We start from the raw sequence: 22,954 nt of genomic DNA, 5'->3' as shown, positions 1-22,954 counted from the left end.
GCGTTCGGGCCGGCTCGGCGCCTCACTTCGGGCTGCTTCGGCTCTCCTCGGCTCCAGGCTCCTGGTACAGGCTCGGCTCGGCTCGGCTCGGCCCGGCCCGGCCCGGCTCGGCTCGGCGGACGGCTAGGCGTAACTTCGGGCGGCCTCGGCCCGCTCGGCCTGCCTCTTCGGGCCCCGCTTCGGGCTCGGCTCCCAGAGCTTCGGGCGGCCCCGGACGCAGCCTTCGGGCGGGCTCGGCGGAGTCCGGATGGAGGACTCGGACTCGGCGGCAAAGCAGCTGGGCCTGGCCGAGGCGGCGGCGGTGGCGGCCGCGGCCGCTGTGGCGGCGGCGGCCGCGGCCGCAGCGGGGGGCGAGGCCGAGGAGCCGGTGCTGAGCAGGGACGCGGACTCGGAGGAGGACGCGGACTCGGAGGCCGAGCGCGAGACACGGCGGGTCACGGCCGTGGCGGTGATGGCTGCCGAGCCCGGGCACATGGACATGGGCGCCGAGGCCCTGCCCGGCCCCGACGAGGCGGCCGCCACCGCCGCCGCCTTCGCAGGCAAGTGCGCCGCGCCGGCTCCCGCGCGCCTGCCCCGCACACCGGCCCCGCAGGGACACCTGCTTCCTTCTGCATCTCACGTTATCCGTGTTCTGGAACCTTCTGCACACCTGCCTGCCCCCCGCGCCGTGCATGCTGGGTGCTGGTGGCACAGGAGGGCGCCGCGGATGCTGCAGCGCGGGTGGCCAGCTCCCCGCCCCGGCCTTCCCGTGTGTCCGCTCGCTGCTCGACGCCTGAGCCTTGGGCTGTGCGGCCAGTGCCCTGCAGAGGGGTGCCTCACCCCCGCTGACCACTGACCCGCAAGGCTGCTGGCCCCGAGCAGTTGTGGGCCGGGTGGCCAGCAGGAGGCGCCACTGTGGCTGTTTGAGGGACGCTGGTTTGGCGATGTGTTGGTGCCCTGAGGTCCTTTGTGCCTGTGTTACAGGGTGTGGGGCACGTGCAGGCCAAGTGGCTGCTGGTTTGTGACTCCGTGGCCAGCGGTGCCTCTGTCCACTCGTGCGCTCGGACACCGGCCCTGCCCGGGCAGCCCCGGGGGCTGGCCGCATGGCCTCTGAGTGGCCACTGCGTGGTCAGCGCTCCTGCTGGGGGCTGGTGGTGCAGGTGGATGGGGCCCTGTCCCTGCAGCTTGGTGGGTGCCGGGCGAGGCTTGGGGCGGGAATCTCGAGTCCTGCCCTGGCACAGAAGGGAACTGGCTCAGCTGAGGAACCCAGGGAACGCCAGGGTGCGAGTGCACGTGTGGTGTCACGTGTGTGCCTGCACATGTGTGTGACATGCGTGTCCCCACGTGGTGTATGTATGGTGTGATGTATGTAGTGTGCGTGCGTGTGTCTGCTGTGTGTGCACAAGCGTGTGTGATGTATGTGGGCATGCGCACACGTGTGTAGGTGTGTGGAGGACACTGGTGGAGGCGGGAGCTGGCACGGGTGGGGTGGGCGGCAGCTGGCAGGTGAGCTGAGCCATTCTGGGGGAGGGGCTGGGGCGGGGGGTGTGGCCTGCTGGGCGGGGCCGGGCCTCGTCAGGGCGGGGGGGCTCTGTCGGGGTCCCCGCGCTCTCTGGCCTGAGGTGGCCTCGTCCTGTTGCAGAGGTGACCACGGTGACCGTGGCCAACGTGGGGGCCTCTGCGGACAACGTCTTCACGACCTCGGTGGCGAACGCGGCCTCCATCTCGGGACATGTGCTGGTAAGCCGCCCCTGGGTCCGCACACAGCCGAGGAGGGGGCTGCCCACGGGGCTGGGGGCAGGGGCCCGGCTGAGCGACGGGCGGTGCACAGTGGACGTAGCTTCATGAGGTGTTCAGGATGTGGGGGAGCTGGAGGGAGCCCTGGGCAGTGGGCTGAGGCCGGGGCTGGGGCCAGAGCTGTCGGCCTCCGGGCAGTGGGCTGGGGCCAGGGCTGTCGGCCTCTGGGCAGTGGGCTGGGGCCAGAGCTGTCAGCCTCCGGGCGGTGGGCTGGGGCCGGGGCCAGGGCTGTCGGCTTCTGGGCAGTGGGCTGAGGCCTCTGGGCAGTGGGCTGGGGCCAGAGCTGTCGGCCTCTGGGCAGTGGGCTGGGGCCAGAGCTGTCGGCCTCCGGGCGGTGGGCTGGGGCCGGGGCCGGGGCCAGGGCTGTCGGCTTCTGGGCAGTGGGCTGAGGCCTCTGGGCAGTGGGCTGGGGCCAGAGCTGTCGGCTTCTGGGCAGTGGGCTGAGGCCGGGGCTGGGGCCAGAGCTGTCGGCCTCTGGGCAGTGGGCTGGGGCCAGAGCTGTCGGCCTCTGGGCAGTGGGCTGGGGCCAGGGCTGGGGCTGTCGGCCTCCGGCCTCCGTGCAGTGGGGTGGGGCTGGGGCCGGGGCTGTCGGCCTCCGGGCAGTGGGCTGGGCCCAGCTCCCAGGCTGCTGCTCACCTTGGGGCAGGGACCCGGTCTGCACTCCCGTGGTCTCCGGCTTCTCCCCACCCTCCCTCCTTGGGGGAGCCCGGAGCCTGCTGTGGCCGCGCTGACCACCAGGGGGCCCCCATGAGACGGTGGGCACAGCCTGGGAGCCAGGGCCAGCTTCCTCCTGCGTTGCCGGCTGGTTCCCCACTGCTGAGATGAAGGCTCAGCACCGAGTGCTGCCTTGGGGGGGGCGCCCTGGGGCAGCAGTGTGGCCAGGAGGCGCCTTGCCAGGCCAGCCGTGGCTGTGGGTGGGGCCGGGCCGGCTGTGTGCATGGCTGGGGCCCGGCGCGGGGCTCGGCTGGGCAGGTGCCCTCGGCCTCCTGCTCACACTGGCTCGTGGTCAGCACACGGACGCGGGTGCCGGCCTCGCCCTGCCCTGTCTCAGGCCTCGGCCGCGCAGGCCACGGCCGTCTTCCGTGGTCACTCAGCGCCGCCACTTCTTGCAGTCGGGCCGCACGGCCCTGCAGCTCGGCGACAGCCTGAACGCGGAGAAGGCCACGCTGATCGTGGTGCACACCGACGGCAGCATCGTGGAGACCACAGGGCTGAAGGGCGCGGCCGCCCCTCTGGCGCCAGGTGAGGCTCCCGAGCTGGGTCTGCAGAGAAAGTGTGGAGTGTCCGGCAGCGCGGCCGCCGTGTGACCGCAGCTCGCGTCCCTCACCAGGGCCTCAGTCTCCCCCGCTCCTCTCACCCCTGGCCAAGAAAAGACCGGCACCAAGTACAACTGGGACCCCTCGGTGTACGACAGCGAGCTGCCCGTGCGCTGCAGGAACGTCAGCGGCACGCTGCACAAGAGCCGGCTGGGCTCGGGTGAGGGCGGGGCGGGGCGGGGGGAGGGGAGGGTGGGGGGAGAGGCTTGGGCGGGGACTGGAGGAGGGCGGGGGAGGGGCAGTGCGGGGGCGGGGCTCGGGTGAGGGCGGGGCGGGGCTCTGGGAGGGCGGGGCTGGGGAGGTGCTGGAGGAGGGCGGGGGGAGGGGCGGGGCTAGGGGAGGGCGGGGCTGGGAGGTTCTTGGGGGAGGGCGGGGGGAGAGGCTTGGGCGGGGACTGGGGAGGGGCGGGTCTAGGGGAGGAGGATGGGGAGGGATGGGGCTGGGGGGGAGGGGAGGGCGGGGCTCGGGGGGGAGGGCGGGGGCTGGAGGAGGATGGGGGAGGGTGGGGCTGGGGAGGGGACTCGGGGAGGGCGGGGCTGGGGGAGGGGGCTCGGGGAGGAGCTCGTGGGAGGATCCTGGGTACCAGGGCTCAGGTGAGGGGGCCTCTGGGGAGGGACTCGGGTCCTGGGCAGGTGGGGAGAGAGCAGGTGGGGGTGGGGCTGTGGCTGAGGCGACCCTGGGAGTGGGCAGCCGGAGGTCAGCACAGCCTGGCGGGGCCTGGGCTGGCCAGTGGGGGGCAGAGCGGCCCCGTGACTGCTGCTGCTTGGCCCAGGCGGCCGAGGACGCTGCATTAAGCAGGGGGAGAACTGGTACAGCCCCACCGAGTTCGAGGCCATGGCCGGACGCGCCAGCAGCAAAGACTGGAAGCGCAGCATCCGCTACGCAGGGCGCCCCCTGCAGTGCCTCATCCAGGTACGGTGGGGGGGGCAGGGGGCCTGCAGCGCCTCCTCCAGGTGAGGGAGAGAGGGGAGAGGGCAGGGCGCCCCCTGCAAGGCCTCATCCGGGTACAGGCAGGAGGGGGGAGGGGTCTGCAGTGCCTCCTCCAGGTGGGGGGGCCGGGGCCAGCCCTGCGGTCAGAGGGCCCCTGGTCACTGGTCCTCTCCGGAGCAGGTCTGTAGGAGAGTAGGAGGGTGGGGGGAGCTTCCAGGGCCACACACCTCCAGGGCCCCTCCCCAGGAGGACGGGCAGGTGGACAGGCCCTGGACGCCAGGGTCCTATTTCTCAGGGTTCCAGAAGGAGGGAGACTGCGGCGCCCGGCTGGCCACGGCGCCCTAACCCGAGCGTTGTCTGGGTTCCAGGATGGGATCCTGAACCCCCACGCGGCCTCCTGCACCTGTGCCGCCTGCTGTGACGACCTGACCCTGGTAGGTTCCTGGGGAGCCACCGCCCCTGCCCGAGCCCGGGGGCGCCTTGACTGACGGCAGCTCGAGCCGGGCACGCAGCAGTGCGGCTGCGGGCCTCGCTGTGTGCTGTGTTTGGGGTTCTGTCCCAGACGCGTCACGGAGCTCGCTCGTGTCTGAAATTCCGCCTCGTGAGAGCCGCTTGGCGAGGCCCCTGTTGTGTGACAGAACTGGGGCGACAGGCGCGCGTGGGCGTGGAGCCGACGCAGGCGGGTGACAGATGGGTGACAGGCGCGCGTGGGCCTGGGGCCGACAGACGTGACATCGTGGAAGTCAGGCTACAGAGTTCTAGAAGTCCACAGCCCTGGGTGTGCAGGGGGGCCTCCGTCCACAGCCCTGGGTGTGCAGGGGGGCCTCCGTCCACAGCCCTGGGGGCACAGGGGGGCCTCCGTCCACAGCCCTGGGTGTGCAGGGGGGCCTCCGTCCACAGCCCTGGGGTACAGGGGGACCTCCGTCCACAGCCCTGGGTGTGCAGGGGGGGCCTCCGTCCACAGCCCTGGGGTACAGGGGGGCCTCCGTCCACAGCCCTGGGTGTGCAGGGGGGCCTCCGTCCACAGCCCTGGGGGCACAGGGGGACCTCCATCCACAGCCCTGGGGTACAGGGGGACCTCCATCCACCAGCGGCAGCCTTCTAGAACAAGCCTTGTGGATTTGCCCCCACGGCCTCTGTCCAGAGTGATCAGCTGGCTGGGCCGGGTAGGGCTGCCCGGTGGTGTACGGTCTTCCTGCTGGAGTCCTGGGGAGGGTCAGCTCCCTGCCGCCCCTGCCCCCCGCTCCCCTGCGCCTGCCCCGGCCAGTGGTTCTGTCTCCGGGGAGCCCCAGCAGCCCCTGGATCACGGCTCAGTCTCCTTCCCGACATTTGGTGGAATTTGCAGTCTAGAGAGGGCGTTTTTGTTTTTGTTTTTGTTTTTTTTTTAATTTATTTATTTGAAGAAAGCATTACACGGTGGCGGGGGGAGGTCTTCCGTCTGCTGGTTCACTCCCCAGATGGCAACAGCCAGAGCTGCATGGATCTGGTGCCAGGAGCCTCCCCCGGGTCTCCCATGCAGGCGCAGGGGCCCAAGGACTTGGGCCGTGTCCTTCTGCTGTCCTAGGCCGAGCAAGAGCTAATGGAGCAGCCAGGATTTGAGCTGGCACTCGTGGGGTGCCGGCATGGCAGGCGGCAGTTCAGGGCCACGCTCAGCATCCCGACGCGGTCTCTCACCACACATCCAGGGCTCGCGCCAGGAGTGGAGGCAGGGCGGCCTCCCTCACGCCAATGTCACCACCGTCCGGCTTTGCTTTCCCCGCAGAGTGGGCCGGTCAGGCTCTTTGTGCCTTACAAACGGCGCAAGAAGGAGAACGAGCTGCCCACCACCCCAGTCAAGAAGGACGCGCCCAAGAACATCACGCTGCTGCCGGCCACTGCCGCCACCACCTGTGAGTGCCCAGCGCCGCGCAAGGGGAGGGGAGGTGGCCTCCCGAGATCCGGTGCTGCCTGGGCAGACGGCTGCAGCCTAAGTCTTTTGTTTGCTTGAAAAGCTGAGGAGTTCAGTGCCCAAGTCCGTAACAGCCTGGAGTTCCGTCCAGTTCTCCCACGGGGGTGCAGGGACCCCAGCACCGAGCCGTCCCTGCGGCCTCCCAGGCCATCAGCGGGGAGCTGGGCGGGGAGTGGAGGAGGGGCAGCAGGTCCCAGGCAGTTCTGACCCAGGCGGTGGGCGTCCGAACAGTGAGCCCCGGCAGTGCACCCACCCTGACCTCCTGACCAGACTGGCTGGGCTCACGGCTGGAATGCCGGCGGCCTGAGCCTCGCTCCGCCTTTGCAGTCACCGTGACGCCCTCGGGACAGATCACCACCTCTGGGGCCCTGACCTTCGACCGGGCGTCCACCGTGGAGGCCACGGCTGTCATATCCGAGAGTCCGGCCCAGGGAGATGTGTTCGCGGGAGCCACAGGTGAGCCCCAGCCCCGCCTGACACATCCCCGGCCGCCTGCTCACCCTGGCCAAGCTGTGGGCTGGGCTGACTGGGGCCCGATCAGGGCAGGACCCGAGTGACTGGCCCGGCTCTGCAAACTGGCTGTTTGCCAGCTCCTGCCGCTGCCCAGGGTGTGTGGAGCCGGCCGGAGGCGCTGGCGTTGGGGACCGGTTCCCCTGCCTCTGAGTGGCTGGGGTCCCCGCACGGGCAGGCTCCCAGTCTGCTGGGCCCGCGCACGTCCCAGCCAGCCTCCCTCTCCCCTCCAGTGCAGGAGGCTGGGGTGCAGCCGCCGTGCCGCGTGGGCCACCCCGAGCCCCACTACCCCGGCTACCAGGACGGCTGCCAGATGGGCCCGTTCCCCGAGGCCGCCCTGCCCACCTCGCACCCCAAGATAGGTGAGTGTGAAGACTTGGTTCATCTGTTTCATCTCGCTTGGAGCGGAGCCCCCACGGGCTGGCTCGCTCCCCACACACCCACAGCAGCCAGGGCTGGGCCAGGCCGAAGCTAGGAGCCGAGCGCTCCGTCCCGGTCTCCCGTGTGGCTGCTGCCTCCCGGTGTGCGCTGGCAGGAAGCTGGAGTCAGGAGCCAGGGCGGGGACTCAGGCCAGGCCCTCCGACGAGATGGGGTTTGCCCGTGGCTTCCCCCGGCGAAGCCCCCTGCCCGTGTCCGCAGAGGGAGACCTGTGAGCACCGGCCCCCACGGGGAGTGAGAGCAGGGGCTCAGGGGGTGGAGCTGCGTGGGGCCCCTCCCCCGCTGTGGGGCGCTGGCACTTTGGACCTTTCTGCCCCTCAGGCAGCACAGAGGCCTGGCCCTCGTCCACGCTTCCTGCACGCGGGCTGTGATGCTGCTGCCTGTGTGCGCCCGTGTGTGTGCACAGCGTGTGTGTGTGAGCCTGTGTGTGTGCCCACAGTGTGTGTGTGTGTGTGAGCCCGTGAGTGTGCACAGTGTGTGTGTGTGAGCCCGTGTGTGTGCCCACAGTGTGTGTGTGTGAGCCCGTGTGTGTGCACATCTGTGTGTGGGCACATTGTGTGAGCCCGTGTGTGTGCCCACAGTGTGTGTGTGAGCCCGTGTGTGTGCACATCTGTGTGTGTGTGGGCACATCTGTGTGAGAGCCCGTGTGTGTGTGTGTGAGCCCGTGTGTGTGTCATCTGTGTGTGTGTCCGTGTGTGTGTCATCTGTGTGTGTGTCCGTGTGTTCACCTGTGCTCACCTGTGTGTCCGCACCTGTGAGTCCTCACCTGTGCACCTGCGTTCCAGGTCCGGCTGCAGAGCCTGGTTCGGGTCCAGGCCCTCTGTCCTGCCCCCCACTTCCCAGCTCTGTCACTCCTCTCTGAGCTCAGACCTGAGCCCCGCTGTGGCCGCAGGGCTGGGCTGCTCTAGCCAGGGGCTCCTGGTTCTGGCCCCGGCTTGCGTGCAGGGCTCTCATGGGGCTGCCGTCCAAGGGGCCAGCTCTGCTCTTGCAGGACTGGTACAGCTGCCCGAACCTTAGCCCAGCTTCCGGGTGCTCGGGTCCCTGCCCTGGGAGGCCCGGTGGGCCCTGCCTGCCCAGCGCTGGCCTCTGTGCGCGTGGGGCGGGCAGCCGGCAGGGGGAGGCTGTGTCGGCCCCTCGTGAGGCAATGGTGGCGGGCGCTGGCTCTGTGGGGTCGCCGCTGCCGTGCCGGCTTTCTTGGGGAGTCACGTGTGGGGCTGGGCGGGCCTCCCCATCGCCCTGGCGCTCGGTCTGTTCCAGTGCTGACGTCCCTGCCCGCCCTGGCCGTCCCTCCCTCCACGCCCACGAAGGCCGTGCCCCCTGCCGTGGTGAACGGGCTGGAGCCTGCGGAGCAGCGGAGCTGGCTATACCTGGAGGAGATGGTGAACTCCCTGCTGAGCACCGCGCAGCAGCTGAAGACGCTGTTCGAGCAGGCCCGGCAGGCCAGCTCCTACCGCGAGGCCGCGGCCACGCAGGCCAAGGCCCAGGCTGACGCCGAGCGCAAGGAGGTAGGGCAGGCCGGCCGGGGGGCGGCGCTACACCCACGCGCCTTCCTCTGCCCTGCTGCAGCAGCGGGGCCTGGGTCTCCTTTGGGCTGAAGCAGGGAGAGGGTGGGAAGTGGGGCAGCCAGGATTCGAACCCGTGCCGCGTGGGATGCGGGCGTCAGGGGGCCACACCACCCCCTGGGCCACGGCCCCGCCCCGGGGGAGGCGTTGTCCCAATAGGGAAACATCAGAGCCGTTTTATGGACAGGGTTTGGGCTTCCCGGTGGTCTTGGCTGCTGTGGAGGCTCCGGGAGTCTGGGGCAGTGCTGGGGGGGGGGAGGGGGACCCCCTCCCCGTCCTCACCCCTCCCCGTCCTCACCCCTCCCCATCCTCACCACCTCCCCGTCCTCACCCCTCCCCGTCCTCACCCCCTCCCCGTCCTCACCCCTCCCCGTCCTCACCCCTCCCCGTCCTCACCACCTCCCCGTCCTCACCCCTCCCCGTCCTCACCACCTCCCCGTCCTCACCCCCTCCCCGTCCTCACCCCTCCCCATCCTCACCACCTCCCCGTCCTCACCCCTCCCCGTCCTCACCCCCTCCCCGTCCTCACCCCTCCCCGTCCTCACCTCTCCCCATCCTCACCACCTCCCCGTCCTCACCCCCTCCCCGTCCTCACCCCTCCCCATCCTCACCACCTCCCCGTCCTCACCCCTCCCCGTCCTCACCCCCTCCCCGTCCTCACCCCTCCCCGTCCTCACCTCTCCCCATCCTCACCACCTCCCCGTCCTCACCCCTCCCCGTCCTCACCACCTCCCCGTCCTCACCACCTCCCCGTCCTCACCCCTCCCCATCCTCACCACCTCCCCGTCCTCACCCCTCCCCGTCCTCACCCCTCCCCGTCCTCACCCCCTCCTCATCCTCACCCCCTCCCCGTCCTCACCCCTCCCCGTCCTCACCCCCTCCCCGTCCTCACCCCTCCCCGTCCTCACCCCCTCCCCGTCCTCACCCCCTCCCCATCCTCACCACCTCCCTGTCCTCACCACCTCCCCGTCCTCACCCCTCCCCATCCTCACCACCTCCCCGTCCTCACCCCTCCCCATCCTCACCACCTCCCCGTCCTCACCCCTCCCCGTCCTCACCCCTCCCCATCCTCACCACCTCCCCGTCCTCATCCCTCCCCATCCTCACCACCTCCCCGTCCTCACCCCTCCCCATCCTCACCACCTCCCCGTCCTCACCACCTCCCCGTCCTCACCACCTCCCCGTCCTCACCCCTCCCCATCCTCACCACCTCCCCGTCCTCACCCCCTCCTCGTCCTCACCCCTCCCGTCCTCACCCCCTCCTCGTCCTCACCACCTCCCCGTCCTCACCACCTCCCCGTCCTCACCCCTCCCCATCCTCACCACCTCCCCGTCCTCACCCCCTCCCCGTCCTCACCCCCTCCCCGTCCTCACCACCTCCCCGTCCTCACCCCTCCCCGTCCTCACCCCTCCCCGTCCTCACCCCCTCCTCGTCCTCACCACCTCCCCGTCCTCACCTCCTCCCCGTCTTCACCCCTCCCCGTCTTCACCCCTCCCCGTCCTCACCCCCTCCTCGTCCTCACCCCCTCCCCATACTCACCCCCTCCCCATACTCACCCCTCCCCGTCCTCACCACCTCCCCGTCCTCACCCCTCCCCGTCCTCGCCCCCTCCTTATCCTCACCCCTCCCCGTCCTCACCCCCTCCCCATACTCACCTCTCCCCATCCTCACCCCCTCCCCGTCCTCACCCTGTCCTCACCCCTCCCGTCCTCACCGCCTCCCGCAGCTCTGTGTGCTCCCTGTCCTCAGAGTGGGTTGAGCCAAGGTATGGAGGAGGTGTGGCCAGGGCACGGTGTCCCCCCGCCCCCAGGTCCCTGGCCATTGTGGGCCAGGGGCTCCGGTGGCTCAGGGCTGACCACGTGCAGGGCTCACAGGCAGCGCAGGGGCAGGCGGCTCCTGGGCAGGTGCAGCGAGCGCCGTGGCCTGAGCCCTTCCAGCTGTGGTGAACGTGGACTTCGGCTTCTAAACGAAGCTCGAGGTGAACTTTTTCTCACAAAATCTGCGAGATTTAGACGCGCCTCTCGGTTCTTCGTTTCTGTGGTGACTTTTTTAAGATCTGTTCGAGAGGCAGAGTCAGAGACAGGGAGGTCTTCCCTCCAGGTGCCACAGCGGCCGGAGCTGGGCCAGGCTGCAGCCCAGGGCCTGGAGCTCCATCAGCGCCTCCCAGGCAGGTGCAGGGGCCCAGGGACTCAGGCCACAGCGCCGGCCCCTCCGTGATTTCTTCGTGTGGGCCGCATCAGTGTCCAGGAGCGCCGTGTTCCCACGGCTGCAGGCAGAAGGTGGCAGGCTGGCATCAGATTGCCTGCCTTCCAGCTCCGGTGAGGACCGGGGAGCCTGGGCCTCTGCACCCACGTGGGAGACCCGGGTGGAGCTACTGGCTCGGGCCTGGCCCAGCTGCGGTGTCTGGGGAGTGAGCCCGTGGGTGGAGCTCTCTGTGTGTGATTCCAAATTGGCTCCACGCTGAGAGTCAGAGGAGAGAAAAGCGAGAGTAACCCAGCTCACAGAGGGCCAGCGCAGTGCCCCCTCCTGCCGTCGCCAGCACTGAGCCTGGCTGACCGAGGGACACAGGGTCCTGCTCCCACAGCCTACATGCGGTCCCCACGGTCAGCCGGGGCTCAGCAGAGCCCACTCCCCTCCTTGCAGCCCGGGGTGGGCACACCGCCTCCTGCTGTGAGGGAGGCCAGGGAGCCCCCAGCCCCCCGCCCCACTCGCTGCCCCTGCCCCTCAGGTTGGCCACATGTGAGCATGGCCACGCTGTGGGATGTGGGTGGGGAGACGGGCTGGGCCTCCCCTGCGTGGGTGGCTGAGCCACAGGCCGGGTTCCCATGCTGCCGTGGATGCCGGGGAAAAGGGCTCAGCGCCTGGCCGAGTGCCATGGCTCCTGCAGGCTGTTGTCTAAGACGGGGCAGAAATATTCTTTGTTTTCTTTTCTAAAACATCATTTATTTAAAAGTCAGGGAGAGACAGAGAGAGCTTCCATCCACTGGTTCACTCCTCAGATGCCCACAACAACCAGGGCTGGGTCAGGCCAAAGCCGGGAGCCTGGAGCTTCTCCTGGTCTCCCACACAGGGGCAGGGGCCCAAGCACTTGGGTCGTCCTCCACTGCTTTCCCAGGCCACAGCAGGGAGCGGCATCGGAAGTGGAGCAGCCGGGACTCGAACCAGTGCCCACGTGGGATGTCGGCACTGCAGGCGGTGGCTCGGCCCACTACGCCCCAGGCGCGCCACCCCTGGAATTTTTTTAAAGATCAAATTTAGGGCTGGCGCTGTGACACAGCTGGTGAAGCCGCACCTGTAATGCCGGCACCCCGTGTGAGCACTGGGTCAAGTCCTGGCTGCTCCATGTCTGACCCAGCTCCCCACCAGTGTGCAGCAGTGACTCCCAAGTGAGAGGCCCGGATGCAGCTCCAGCTCCTTGCTGTGGCCCGGCCCAGCCACAGCCCTGACGCTGCAGCCATTTGGGGAGTGAACAGGGGTAGAGGATCAATCTCTCTAACTCTCTAACTCTGCCTTTCAGATAGATAGGTAGATATGGCCGGCGCCTCGGCTCACTAGGCTAATCCTCCGCCTGCGGCGCCGACACACCAGGTTCTAGTCCAGGTTGGGGCGCTGGATTCTGTCCCGGTTGCCCCTCTTCCAGGCCAGCTCTCTGCTGTGGCCCGGGAAGGCAGTGGAGGATGGCCCAGGTGCTTGGGCCCTGCACCCCATGGGAGACCAGGAGAAACACCTGGCTCCTGCCATCGGATCAGTGCGGTGCGCCGGCCGCAGCGGCCATTGGGGGTTGAACCAATGGCAAAGGAAGACCTTTCTCTCTGTCTCTCTCTCTCACTGTCCACTCTGCCTGTCAAAAAACAAAACAAAAAAGAGGCCGGTGCCGCGGCTCACTAGGCTAATCCTCCGCCTTGTGGCGCCGGCACACCAGGTTCTAGTCCCGGTTGGGGCACCGATCCTGTCCCGGTTGCCCCTCTTCCAGGCCATCTCTCTGCTGTGGCCAGGGAATGCAGTGGAGGATGGCCCAAGTGCTTGGGCCCTGCACCCCATGGGAGACCAGGAGAAGCACCTGGCTCCTGCCATCAGATCAGCACGGTGCGCCGGCCGCAGTGTGCCTGCCGCGGCGGCCATTGGAGGGTGAACCAACGGCAAAAGGAAGACCTTTATCTCTGTCTCTCTCTCACTGTCCACTCTGCCTGTCAAAAATAAAAAAAAGAGAGAGAGATAAATCTTTACAACAAACAGCTTTGCCCAGCTGCAGCCATTCTGGGCCGTGGGCGTCTGCTCTCTGGGGACGCCCTGTGTCCCCAGCTGCCCGGCCGCCAAGGGCACAGTGTCCGGGAGAAGCAGCTGAGTGGCCGCAGGGCCCTGGCCAGCTTCCAGGCCGGCTCGGGGCCGGAGTGGCCGTGGAGGAATAGCCGTGGGAGGGGCCTGGTGCCGGGGGCTCCGCCACCTCCTCCCTGCAGCCAGAGCCCAGCCCCGCCGCGTCCCACCGGGGTCCCCGAGCTCGCGTCAGCTGGGCGTGCGGGCCTGAGGGAAGGTCGGGCCGTGGTCACCGCCGCCTGGAGCAGCAGGACCAGCTGCTGTGGTTTCAGTGGTTTGTCAGTGTGTTAAATTGTTACTTATTTATGTTTATTTGGAGGGCAGAAGGGGGGAGAGAGAGACCTCATCCTCTGGTTCACTCCCCCAAACGCTCACAACGGCCAGGGCTGGGCCAGGCCAACACCAGGGGCCAGGAGCTCCATCCAGGTCTCCCGTGTGGGTGGCAGGGACCCAGGAACCTGGGCCGGCGCTGCTGCCTCGGGGTGGGTGTGAGCAGGGAGCTGGCTCGAAGCAGAGCAGCCGGCACAGGCCCCAGGCTCTGGTGCACAGTGCCGGGCCCCAAGCAGCCGCGTCGCCTGCTGCACCATGGTGCCACAAACGAGGGCATTTCTGTGTGCGACTCAGCAAGTGACCAGCAGCCCTGCCACTTCCGCCGCACCGCCCTCCCCCACCCCCGCAGCACAGCTGGGCCCAGCCCCTCCCACACCGCTGCCCCTGCCCCCAGACCCACAGCTGTGGCTGCTGGCCTCGCCCATCTTTTTTGATTGACTTTTAAAAGATTTATTTGTTTATGTATTTGAAAGGCAGACATACAGAGCCAGAAGGAGAGAGAGCCTCTACCCGCTGGCTCACTCCCCAAATGGTCGTAACAGCCAGGGCTGAGCCAGGCCAGAGCCAGGAGCTTCTTCCTGGTCTCCCACGTGGGTGCAGGGCCCAAGCACTCGGGCCGTCTTCCACTGCTTTCCCGGGCCACAGCAGGGAGCTGGGTGGGAGACGGAGCAGCCGGGACTGGAACCAGCGCCCACCCGGGATGCTGGTGTCAGAGGCAGTGGCTTTAGCCGCTGGGCACAGCACTGCCACCCCCACCAGTACCAGAGACCGCGGTCCCCCTCTGGGCCTCCTGTGCACCAGCCGCCCTGTCTGCTTGCGCCTCCGGCAGGGGGTGCTGGTGTGCAGGGGTTGGGGAGGCCACTCAGCTGCCCTCTGAGGGTGCGGTACTCGCCACGGCGGCCCGGGCCCAGCAACTTCCCACAGCCACGTGGTCAGAGCGGTCCCCGCGGAAGCAGTGGGGGCTGTGTCCCCCAGGTGACCCGTGGGGGCCGCTGCTCTGTGCAGGGCGGGGCCTCTGACCCCACGGCCCGGGTGAGTTCCGGGGCAGCCGTGGGCGTGGGGGCTGGCACGGGCCAGGGCTGGACGGCCGAGCGGGGCCTGACTGGCTGTGTGTGCTGGTCCCAGCAGGCCGCTGCCCCTGCCCCCGCCCGAGCCCGGGCCCCGGAGCCCGCGCTGACCGCCCTGTGCTCTCCTTGCAGCAGTCCTGCGCCAACTGCGGCCGGGAGGCCCTGAGCGAGTGCACCGGCTGCCACAAGGCCAACTACTGCTCCACCTTCTGCCAGCGCAAGGTAGGGCCCACCCCGCCCACTCCCTACAAGCCCCGCCCCCTCTGCCCATCCCACCCTGTCTGGGGGCCCCACCTCCTCTCTCCCCACACCGCCCCTGCTCTGCCTGCCCCACTCTGCGAGCCCCACCCCACTCTCTGCGAGTCCCGCCCCTCTGTGAGCCTCACCCCCTTTTCTGCCCCGCCCCTCTGCTCCACCCTGCCCCTTCTCTGCCTGCCCCGCCCTGTCTGTCCAGGCCCCTCCCCTGGGCAGTTCATGCCTGTGAGGCCTTTGACTTCGTGGTGGCCCCCAGCTATTACCCAGTTCTAAGATTAAAAAGCATTTTTTAAAATTATTTTTTTTTTGACAGGCAGAGTTAGAGAGAGAGAGAGAAAGGTCTTCCTTCTGTTGGTTCACTCCCCAAATGGCTGCTAAGGCCGGCCAGGAGCCAGGAGCCAGGTGCTTCTGGTCTCCCATGTGGTGCAGGGCCCAAGCACCTGGGCCATCCTCACTGCCCTCCCGGGCCACAGCAGAGAGCTGGACTGGAAGAGGAGCAACCGGGGCAGAATCCGGCACCCCAACCAGGACTGGAACCCGGTGTGCCGGCGCTGCAGGCAGAGGATTAGCCTAGTGAGCCGCGGCGCCGGCCTCTTTTTTCTTTTTTAAGGACGTATGTATTTGAAAGGCAGAGTCACAGAGAAAGGGGGGTGGTCTCCATCTGCTGGTCCCCTCCCCAGATGGCTGCGCCAGGAGCTCCGTGCAGGTGCGGGGGCCGGGCCGGCACTCTGCTTCCGTGCTCGGCAGGAACCGGGCCGCTGTTCCGTTACCGACTTCACAGCAGGAAGAGGGGCTGCTCCAGTCCCCAGAGAGCAGGAACGGCCCTAACACCGTAACTGCGCGGGCCTCGGCCTGGCGGAGCACGTGTGTAACACGTGGGCCTGGACACACGCAGGCGCAGGCCTGGACGCCTGGACATTGTCGTCCTTGGCCTCCCCGAGGTGGGCACGGCTGCCCCCTGTCTGGGTGCAGTGCCGCTGCCCAGCTGTGCCCGCCTTCCTGCAGTGTGGCCAGGTCTGGCTTTGGCACCGGCTGAGGGAGGGAGGGAGGGAGGGAAGTCCCCTGGCCACCATGGAGCTGCTGGGGTGTTGGCTTCGTGCCTGTGCCGGCCTCGCCCCCACCCTGCCTCCGGGTGCCATGGGAGTCCCCAGCCATTTTAGGTCAGATTTGGATTATTTCTTTTTTTTTTTTTTTTGACAGGCAGAGTGGACAGTGAGAGAGAGACAGAGAGAAAGGCCTTCCTTTGCCGTTGGTTCACCCTCCAATGGCCACCGCGGTAGGCGCGCTGCGGCCGGTGCACCGCGCTGATCCGATGGCAGGAGCCAGGTGCTTCTCCTGGTCTCCCATGGGGTGCAGGGCCCAAGCACTTGGGCCATCCTCCACTGCACTCCCTGGCCACAGCAGAGAGCTGGCCTGGAAGAGGGGCAACCGGGACAGGATCGGTGCCCCGACCGGGACTAGAACCTGGTGTGCCGGCGCCGCAAGGCGGAGGATTAGCCTAGTGAGCCGCGGCGCCGGCTGGATTATTTCTTAGTGGGATTTTTGGGGTTTTTAAAAATCCATTTACTTATTTTGAAGTCTACTGTTAATGGACCACCCACTGGTCCATCCCCAGGTGCTAGTGACAGCTGGGGCGGGGCTGGGCCAAACTGGGAGCCTGGACCTCCCCGGGTCTCCCCCACACTGGGCCATCTCCCCACGCCTTCCCAGGGAGCAGCCGGGACTTGAACTGGCGCCCGTGTGGGATGCGGTGCCGTTGCTGGCGTGGCCCCAGACCCTACAGGGCCACAGGGCGTGCCCCCAGCCCCCTGGCCGTGTGTGTGGAGCAGAGACTCGGGTGTGGTCCCGTTCTCTTATTTGAGAAACAGCCCCCTCCCCGGGTTCGGTCCCGGAGCCCACAACGGCCTGGGCTAGGTGCCCAGAGGGGCCCCGCGAGCGCTGACCCGGTTCCCTCCCTCCCCCCCCCCCCCCCGCAGGACTGGAAGGACCACCAGCACCTGTGCGGACAGGCGGCGGCCGTCACGGTGCAGGCCGGCGAGGTGCATGTGGCCGAGGGCGCCATGGAGAAGGTCACGGTGTGAGGCCCTGAAGGTCGGGAGCTGCCGCTGGACCACGAGGACCGGGCGCCGAGGACCAGGGGCCGTGGACGGCCAGGAAACTTGCTGGCCAAGTGAGACTGCTGCGGCCCGAGCCCAAGCCGCCGCCCGCCACCGCCTGGGCCCTCGGGGGTTCTGGTCACCCCCGGACCGCGAGCGTCGGCTGCCCGCGGAGTGCCTGTGTTGTGGCGCATGTGCGCATGCGCTGCCCTGTTGATCAATAAACTGTAAATAAGGCCCGGCCCTGTGCCTGTCCCCGGGCCCTGGGGGCCTTGGCTCTGTCCTCGCGTGCTTGTGGGAATGGGGCGCCAGGCACGGCCGGCGCACACTGAGGGCCTGTGTGTGGCACCCACACCCGTGAGAGCGGAGGCCACACCCCCACGCTCTGTCCATGTGTCCACGGGAGCCAGCGAGCGGGGAGGGCTGGGCCTGCGCGGCTGGCGCCATCTCTTCCTGCTCGCGCTGCACACCCAGGCCAGACGCCCGCACGTTCTGGAAGCTTCTGCGTTTCCACACGCCCCTCCTGGTCCCTGAGCCCCTGACTGAGGGAGGAGCTCCCCACGCCCACGGCCCACTGTTCCCCAGCTGCTGTCTCCTGAGCTTCCAGCTCCTTCTAAAGCCCCGCCCCTCGGGCTCTCGCACACACACTGTGCACACACACAGCCGCGGTGTCCCCGCCCCTTACCTGGTAGCGCCCCAGCACAGCGGGGCCCAGCCGTGGCCAGTGCGGAGGGCTCCAGGGTCCAGGGCAAAGCCTAAGGGGCCACTCCTGCCACTTGGGTCACAGGAGCCCCCGAGGTTCCTGGGAGGCTGGTTCTGGGTGGACAGCAGGGCCAGCGGCGTCCAGGGGGATGGGGCAGCTCCCTCTATGCAATGTTTTTTCTTATGGGTTTTATTTTCACTTGGGTGAAGGGCAGAGCAACAGCTCTCCCATCCGCTCTCCCATCCACTCTCCACTCCCCCAAGGGCCCACAGCAGCCTCGAGCCTGGGTCCCCCTCCCCCGGCTCTGCGTGGGGTGGCCAGGGGCTGCACCTGAGCTGTCCCTGCTGCCCGCCGGGAGCACATGAGAGGAAGCTGGGTCACGGCAGGGCTGGGAGCTGGGCCCGGGCCCTCCCACAGGGGACACGGGCCCGGAGCTGGCGTCTGCCTGCACCACACCGGCGTTCCGGATGCTGTCGCCGGGAGGCCTGTTTGTGGTGTGGAGGGTTGGGTGCCCTCTCGAGCTTTCCCCCGTCCACAGCGCAGCTCTAAGGGGTGGGCAGTGCAGCCCTGCGCCACCCCCCCCCCCCCCCGGCCTGGCCACAGGAGGCGGTTTCTGGGCAGGGAGGGTGTCCCGTCTCGTGGCCAGAGGGGCTTGGGCAGCCCTGTGCTGATGCCAGAGCAGCCTCCAGAAAGACGGGTGGAGCCCTCCTGGCTAGATTTTGGTTTTTTAAAAAAACGATTTTATTTGAAAGGCAGAGTTACAGAGAGGGATCGTGTGTCTGCTGGTTGACTCCCCAAATGGCCACTCCAGCCGGAGCTGGGCCAAGCTGAAGCCAGGAGCTTCTTCCGGGTCTCCACGTGGGTGCAGGGGCCCAAGCTCATGGGCATCCTCCACTGCCTTCCCTGGGCAGGCTCATCAGCTGGAAGCTGGCGTGGAAGTGGAGCAGCCGGGACACGAACCTGGGGAGCAACCATGAGGAGAACAGCACCAGCCCCCTGTGGGCGGGGTCTTCCCACCCTGGGACCCTCCTCCACCCCAACCCCAGGGCCAGCAAAGGTCCCCTCCCTGCAGGCCCAGGGAGCAGATGCGCCCCAGACGGGCCGCTCTGCCTGGGGTGACCGGCGGGCGAGGGCCCTCAGCGACACTGGCGCAGGGCCCTGCGGAAGACGCGGCGGAACTCGGCGTTGAAGACGGTGTAGATGAGCGGGTTGAGCGCGCTGTTGACGTAGCCCAGCCAGGTGACGGCGCTGACCAGCCGCGGGGGCACGGCGCAGGCGGGACACAGCGCGCGCGTGATGTGCACCACGAAGAAGGGCGTCCAGCACACGAGGAAGGCCCCTGCGGGCGCCCAGAGCCGTGCGCTGAGCGGCGCTCGCTGCCCAGCCCTCCCCACCCCTCCGGGACCGCCGCCCGCGTGCGGGAACGCACCGACGACCACCGGCAGGACCCGCATGGCCTTGCGCTCGCGGCCCGGGATCTTGGCGCGCCTCCTCTTGCGCGCCTGCGGCTCGGGCGGCGGCGGCGGCGGCGGCGGTGGCGGCTCGGGGGCGGCGGCGGCGGCGGCGGCGTCCGGGGGCGCGCAGTCCGGGCCCTCGGGGAGGCCGGGCGCCGGCGGGCCGGGGCCGCTGGGCCTGCGGGGCTCGCGGCCGTGCAGCTTGGCGCGCCGGGCCTCCTCCCAGCGCCGCAGGCCGCGGAACGTGGCCCAGTACAGCAGCAGCATGAGCGGGCAGGGCAGGAAGAAGGAGCACACGGACGAGTAGACCACGTAGTCGCTGTCCTCCAGGCGGCACACGGCGGGGTCGCGGCCTCTCACGTCGTTCAGGCCGCACAGCACTGGCGCGGCCACCGCGGCCGACAGCAGCCACGTGGCGCCGATGAGCAGCAGCGGGCGGCGGCCCCCGCCCTGGCGGTTGTAGTGCAGCGGCACGGCCACGGCCACGAACCTGCGGGGGCCGGGAGCGCGTGAGCGCGGTGCGGCGGGGGCCCGGGACCGAGCGAGTGCATACGGCGGGGCGCGCGCGCGGCCCACCTGTCCACGCTGATGGCGCACAGGTTGAAGATGGAGGCGGTGCACAGCATGACGTCCATGGCCATAAGCGCGTCGCACAGGCGGGGGCTCAGCAGCCACACGCCGCCCTGCACCTGGGCACAGCGGTCACACGTTGTGACCCGGGCACGGGGCCGGGGCCCGGGGCCGGGGCCCGGCACTGGTCTCAGGGTGGGTCTGGGCTCCGGTCGGCAGGGATCCCGCCGGGCCCGGAGCCTGCCCCGGGGAGAGCCGAGCGTCCCCATCGCAGCCGTCCTGGGATGAACCCTGGTGAAAAGTGTGAAGACCGCAGGAGGGCGGCCGCCGGGGCGGGAGGGGGGTGGGGGGGTGGGGGCTCGGTCCCCAGGGGCTGGGAGCGGACGGCGCCCCCTGTAAATCCCGCTGCCCGGAGAGGCTGAGCGGCTTAGGCGGCGTCACGGTGACGTCCGTGCGGCCGGGAGCCGCGGAGGTCGCGCGTGTCCGGCGCTGCCCAGCGGCCCCTCCCCCGCAGCCCAGGACGCCGCGTCCCCAGCCCTAAGCCGCTTTGCTCCGGCCACACTCAGAGCAGAAGCGTTGACACCAACGTGGACCCCTCCCGGGCCAGCACTGGCCTGGGGCGGGGACCCTCGCTCGAGCTCCGCAGTCCGGCCCGGGTCTCCCCTCCGTCCACCCGCTCCTGACCCGTGGGTGCCTAGGCTGGAGGCCTCCCTGCGTGCACGGTGCGCCTGCGTGACCTGGCAAGGGCCTACGGGCCCTGACGGGAGTGTGTCCGTGCCGGGGGACCCTGGGGCATTCCCCCGCCCCCTCCCCGCCCCTGGGACCTCCCGGGTAGCGGACCCCCAGACGGGAGGGAGGGGAGCTCTGGGCGGGGAGCAGACGGCCGGGTCCCGGGCTCACCTCGGAGTAGACGAAGAGCGGCAGCACCAGCAGGGCGAGCAGGAGGTCGGCGGCCGCCAGGCTCACGATGAAGTAGTTGGTGGGCGTCTGCAGGGCGCGCTCGGCCGCCACGCTCGCGCACACCAGCGAGTTCCCCGCCAGCACCGCGCCGATGAGCAGCACGCCCCCCGCCAGCGCCGCCGCGCCCCCGGCCCCCAGCCCCGCAGCCGCCCCCGGCGCGCGCCCGGCCGCCAGCCCGCCCGCGTCCGCGGCGCTGCGGTTCCCCATGGCGCGCGGGCCCCACGCGCCCCGGCGGGCGCCAGCACCGCGGTCAGCGCCCCGCGCGGCCGGCAGGAGTCCCGCCCCGGGCTCGCCCCGCCCGGCCCTAGTCCCGCCCCCGCCCGGCCCAGCCCAGCCCCGGCTCGGGGCCCCTGCGGCCTGGGGCCCGCGCTCCGTGCGCCGCCCGCCGCACAGAGGGACGGGGATTCGGCGGCAGCGCCCGTCCACACGTCCGGGAGGCCCGCGAGCCCTTCCCGACACCCGGGCGACACAGAACGACTCCGCGGACGCTGCCCGCCCCGGCGCTCCCCGGGGCTCGCCTGGCCGACCTCCTCGCTCTCCCCCTGGACGGCCCCGCAGGCCCTTCGGGGCCGCCGCCTCTGGCCCGGGCTGGTGCTGCGCCGCCCAGGTCGCCTCGCCAGCCGGGCCGGACCCCCGCCCGTCCCTAGGAGCCGTGAAGGAAACGCGGGAGCGCTCCCGCCAGGGGAGGGTCCCGGACCCCCGGGAAGACAGCCGGTGGCACGCGGATGAGGAGCGTCGGCAGGGACGCAGCCTGGGTGCGGCTGACATGGGAGCCGTTCTCTGCACAGAGCGGTCTCTGCTCTCGCCCCGGGTGGACGACCGGGCGCGGTAGAGAACCAGGGGCAGACATAGACCCTGGACGGCGCTCGGAGGGCCAGATTCGTGTGAGAGGCGGGCGCGGGCCGCGAGCTCCCACCCCCACCCCGTGCAGCTCCGCAGGCGGAGCCCTGACTTCGCTGTGTGGGGGCGCAGGAGCCGAGCTGGCGCTGCGGTCCTGGGACTGCTCAGGTCTGCGTGGAGCCCCCTCCTGTACCCCCCAGAGTCCACCACTGCTTTTTTATTATTATTATTGTTTTCAAGATTTACTTTCTTATTTGAAATTTGGAGTTCCAGAGAGAGAGAGAATGTTCCATCCACTATTCACTCCACAAATGTCCGCAATGGCCGGGGCTGAGCCAGGACCCACGAGCTTCTTCCAGGTCTCCCGCGTGGGTGCAGGGGCCCAAGCACCTGGGCCACCTTCCACTGCCTTCCCGGGTGCCTTAGCAGGGAGCTGGATGGGAAGTGGAGCAGCCAGGACTCGAATCGGTGCCCGCGTGGGATGCCGGCCGCTGTGTCTCTCACCGTATTTGGAGCTCTTTGGACTGGTGCCAGCACGCACAGTCTGACGGATTCTGTCAGACCTGCAGCTGAAGCAGCGCAAGTTTTCTGACTTCGCTGTGGGCAGCTTTGGGCTTCGTGGTTACGATGCCGGTTGGGACGCCCACAGCCCGTGTGAGACCGCCTGGGTTCCTGACCCAGCTTCTTGCTAAGGTGAACCCTGGGAGGCAGCAGTGACCAGTGGAGTGACTGGGTCCCAGCCCAGTTCTGGCTGCTGGGGGCAGAGGTGGATTGGAGGATGGGAGCCCTGCCTGTCAATCAATCAATCAGTTTTAAAAGGACGAAGAAGCAGAGTGGACCATCCTGGCAGAAGGGTGCCCAGAAGTTGGTCTTGGAGGTTGGAGGCGAGGCTCAGGGCTGTGCCAGGGCTGGGAAGGGTGTGGCCTCTGGGAGGGGCAGCAGGTGGCGGGGGCCTGACCCTGCCAATGGTTTTACCGCTGCTGCAGGGCCACTTTTGCAGAGGTCGCTGGGACGCCCAGGTCACCGGAGTGGGTAGTTGGCACAGCCACTTGGAAGCCGTATCCCAGATCTGAGGGCCTGGGCTGGAGTTCCAGTTCCACTCCTTTTTTTTTTTTTTTTTTGTTAACTTTAAGAAAATTAATTTTTTTCAGCCTTTAACACTCAGTATTGGGTTAGCAGTTGTTAAACCATAACACGTGCATTATTTGTTCAAATAACAATTTAAATTTACATTATAGGGGCTGATGTGTGGCTCACTTGGTTAATCCTCTGCCTGCGGTGTCGGCACCCCATGTGGGTGCCAGGTTCTAGTCCCGGTTGCCCCTCTTCCAGGCCAGCTCTCTGCTGTGGCCCGGGAAGGCAGTGGAGGATGGCCCAGGTGCTTGGGCCCTGCACCCCATGGGAGACCAGGAGGAAGCACCTGGCTCCTGGCTTCGGATTGGTGCAGCGCCAGCCGTAGCTGCCACTTGGGGAGTAAACCAATGGAAGGAAGACCTCTCTCTCTCTCTCTCTCTCTCTCTCTCTCAACTCTGCCTGTCAAAATAAATAAATAAAAACCTTTAAAAAATTTTTACATTATAGTCAAGGGCTTATTGGTTCCACTCAGCTCGCTCTCTCTTTTTTTTTTGACAGGCAGAGTTAGTGAGAGAGAGAGACAGAGAGAAAGGTCTTCCTTCTGTTGGTTCACCCCCTAAATGGCCGCTATGGCTGGTGCGCTGCGCCGATCCTAAGCCGGGAGCCAGGTGCTTCTCCTGGTCTCCCATGCGGGTGCAGGGCCCAAGCACTTGGGCCATCCTCACTGCACTCCCAGGCCACAGCAGAGAGCTGGCCTGGAAGAGGAGCAACCGGGACAGAATCCGGCGCCCCAACCGGGACCAGAACCTG

At 68.4% G+C, this 22,954-nt stretch overlaps 2 protein-coding genes across 2 annotated transcripts; one reads left to right on the top strand and one right to left on the bottom strand.

The window, feature by feature from the left end:
• The first annotated feature begins 247 nt into the window (after window positions 1-247).
• Window positions 248-16,805, top strand: DEAF1 (DEAF1 transcription factor). The gene is given in 13 exon segments (XM_062195604.1): window positions 248-539; window positions 1,622-1,719; window positions 2,889-3,018; window positions 3,107-3,121; window positions 3,124-3,252; window positions 3,865-4,004; window positions 4,391-4,456; window positions 5,785-5,911; window positions 6,298-6,426; window positions 6,714-6,842; window positions 8,176-8,423; window positions 14,325-14,414; window positions 16,424-16,805. Coding segments are annotated over 13 exon segments (1,698 nt in total). The 3' UTR covers window positions 16,529-16,805.
• Window positions 16,806-18,382: 1,577 nt separating this feature from the next.
• DRD4 (dopamine receptor D4) lies at window positions 18,383-20,437 on the bottom strand. Its single transcript, XM_062198503.1, has 4 exons — window positions 20,171-20,437; window positions 19,277-19,389; window positions 18,676-19,190; window positions 18,383-18,585 (listed from the first exon to the last, which is right to left on the bottom strand). Exons 1-4 carry the CDS (start codon window positions 20,435-20,437, stop codon window positions 18,383-18,385), a joined length of 1,098 nt encoding a protein of 365 aa, XP_062054487.1.
• Window positions 20,438-22,954: the final 2,517 nt, after the last annotated feature.

This window comes from Lepus europaeus, chromosome 7, assembly GCF_033115175.1.
Source record: "Lepus europaeus isolate LE1 chromosome 7, mLepTim1.pri, whole genome shotgun sequence".
Taxonomy (NCBI): Eukaryota; Metazoa; Chordata; class Mammalia; order Lagomorpha; family Leporidae; genus Lepus; species Lepus europaeus.
This window is presented reverse-complemented; position numbering and strand designations above follow the sequence as displayed.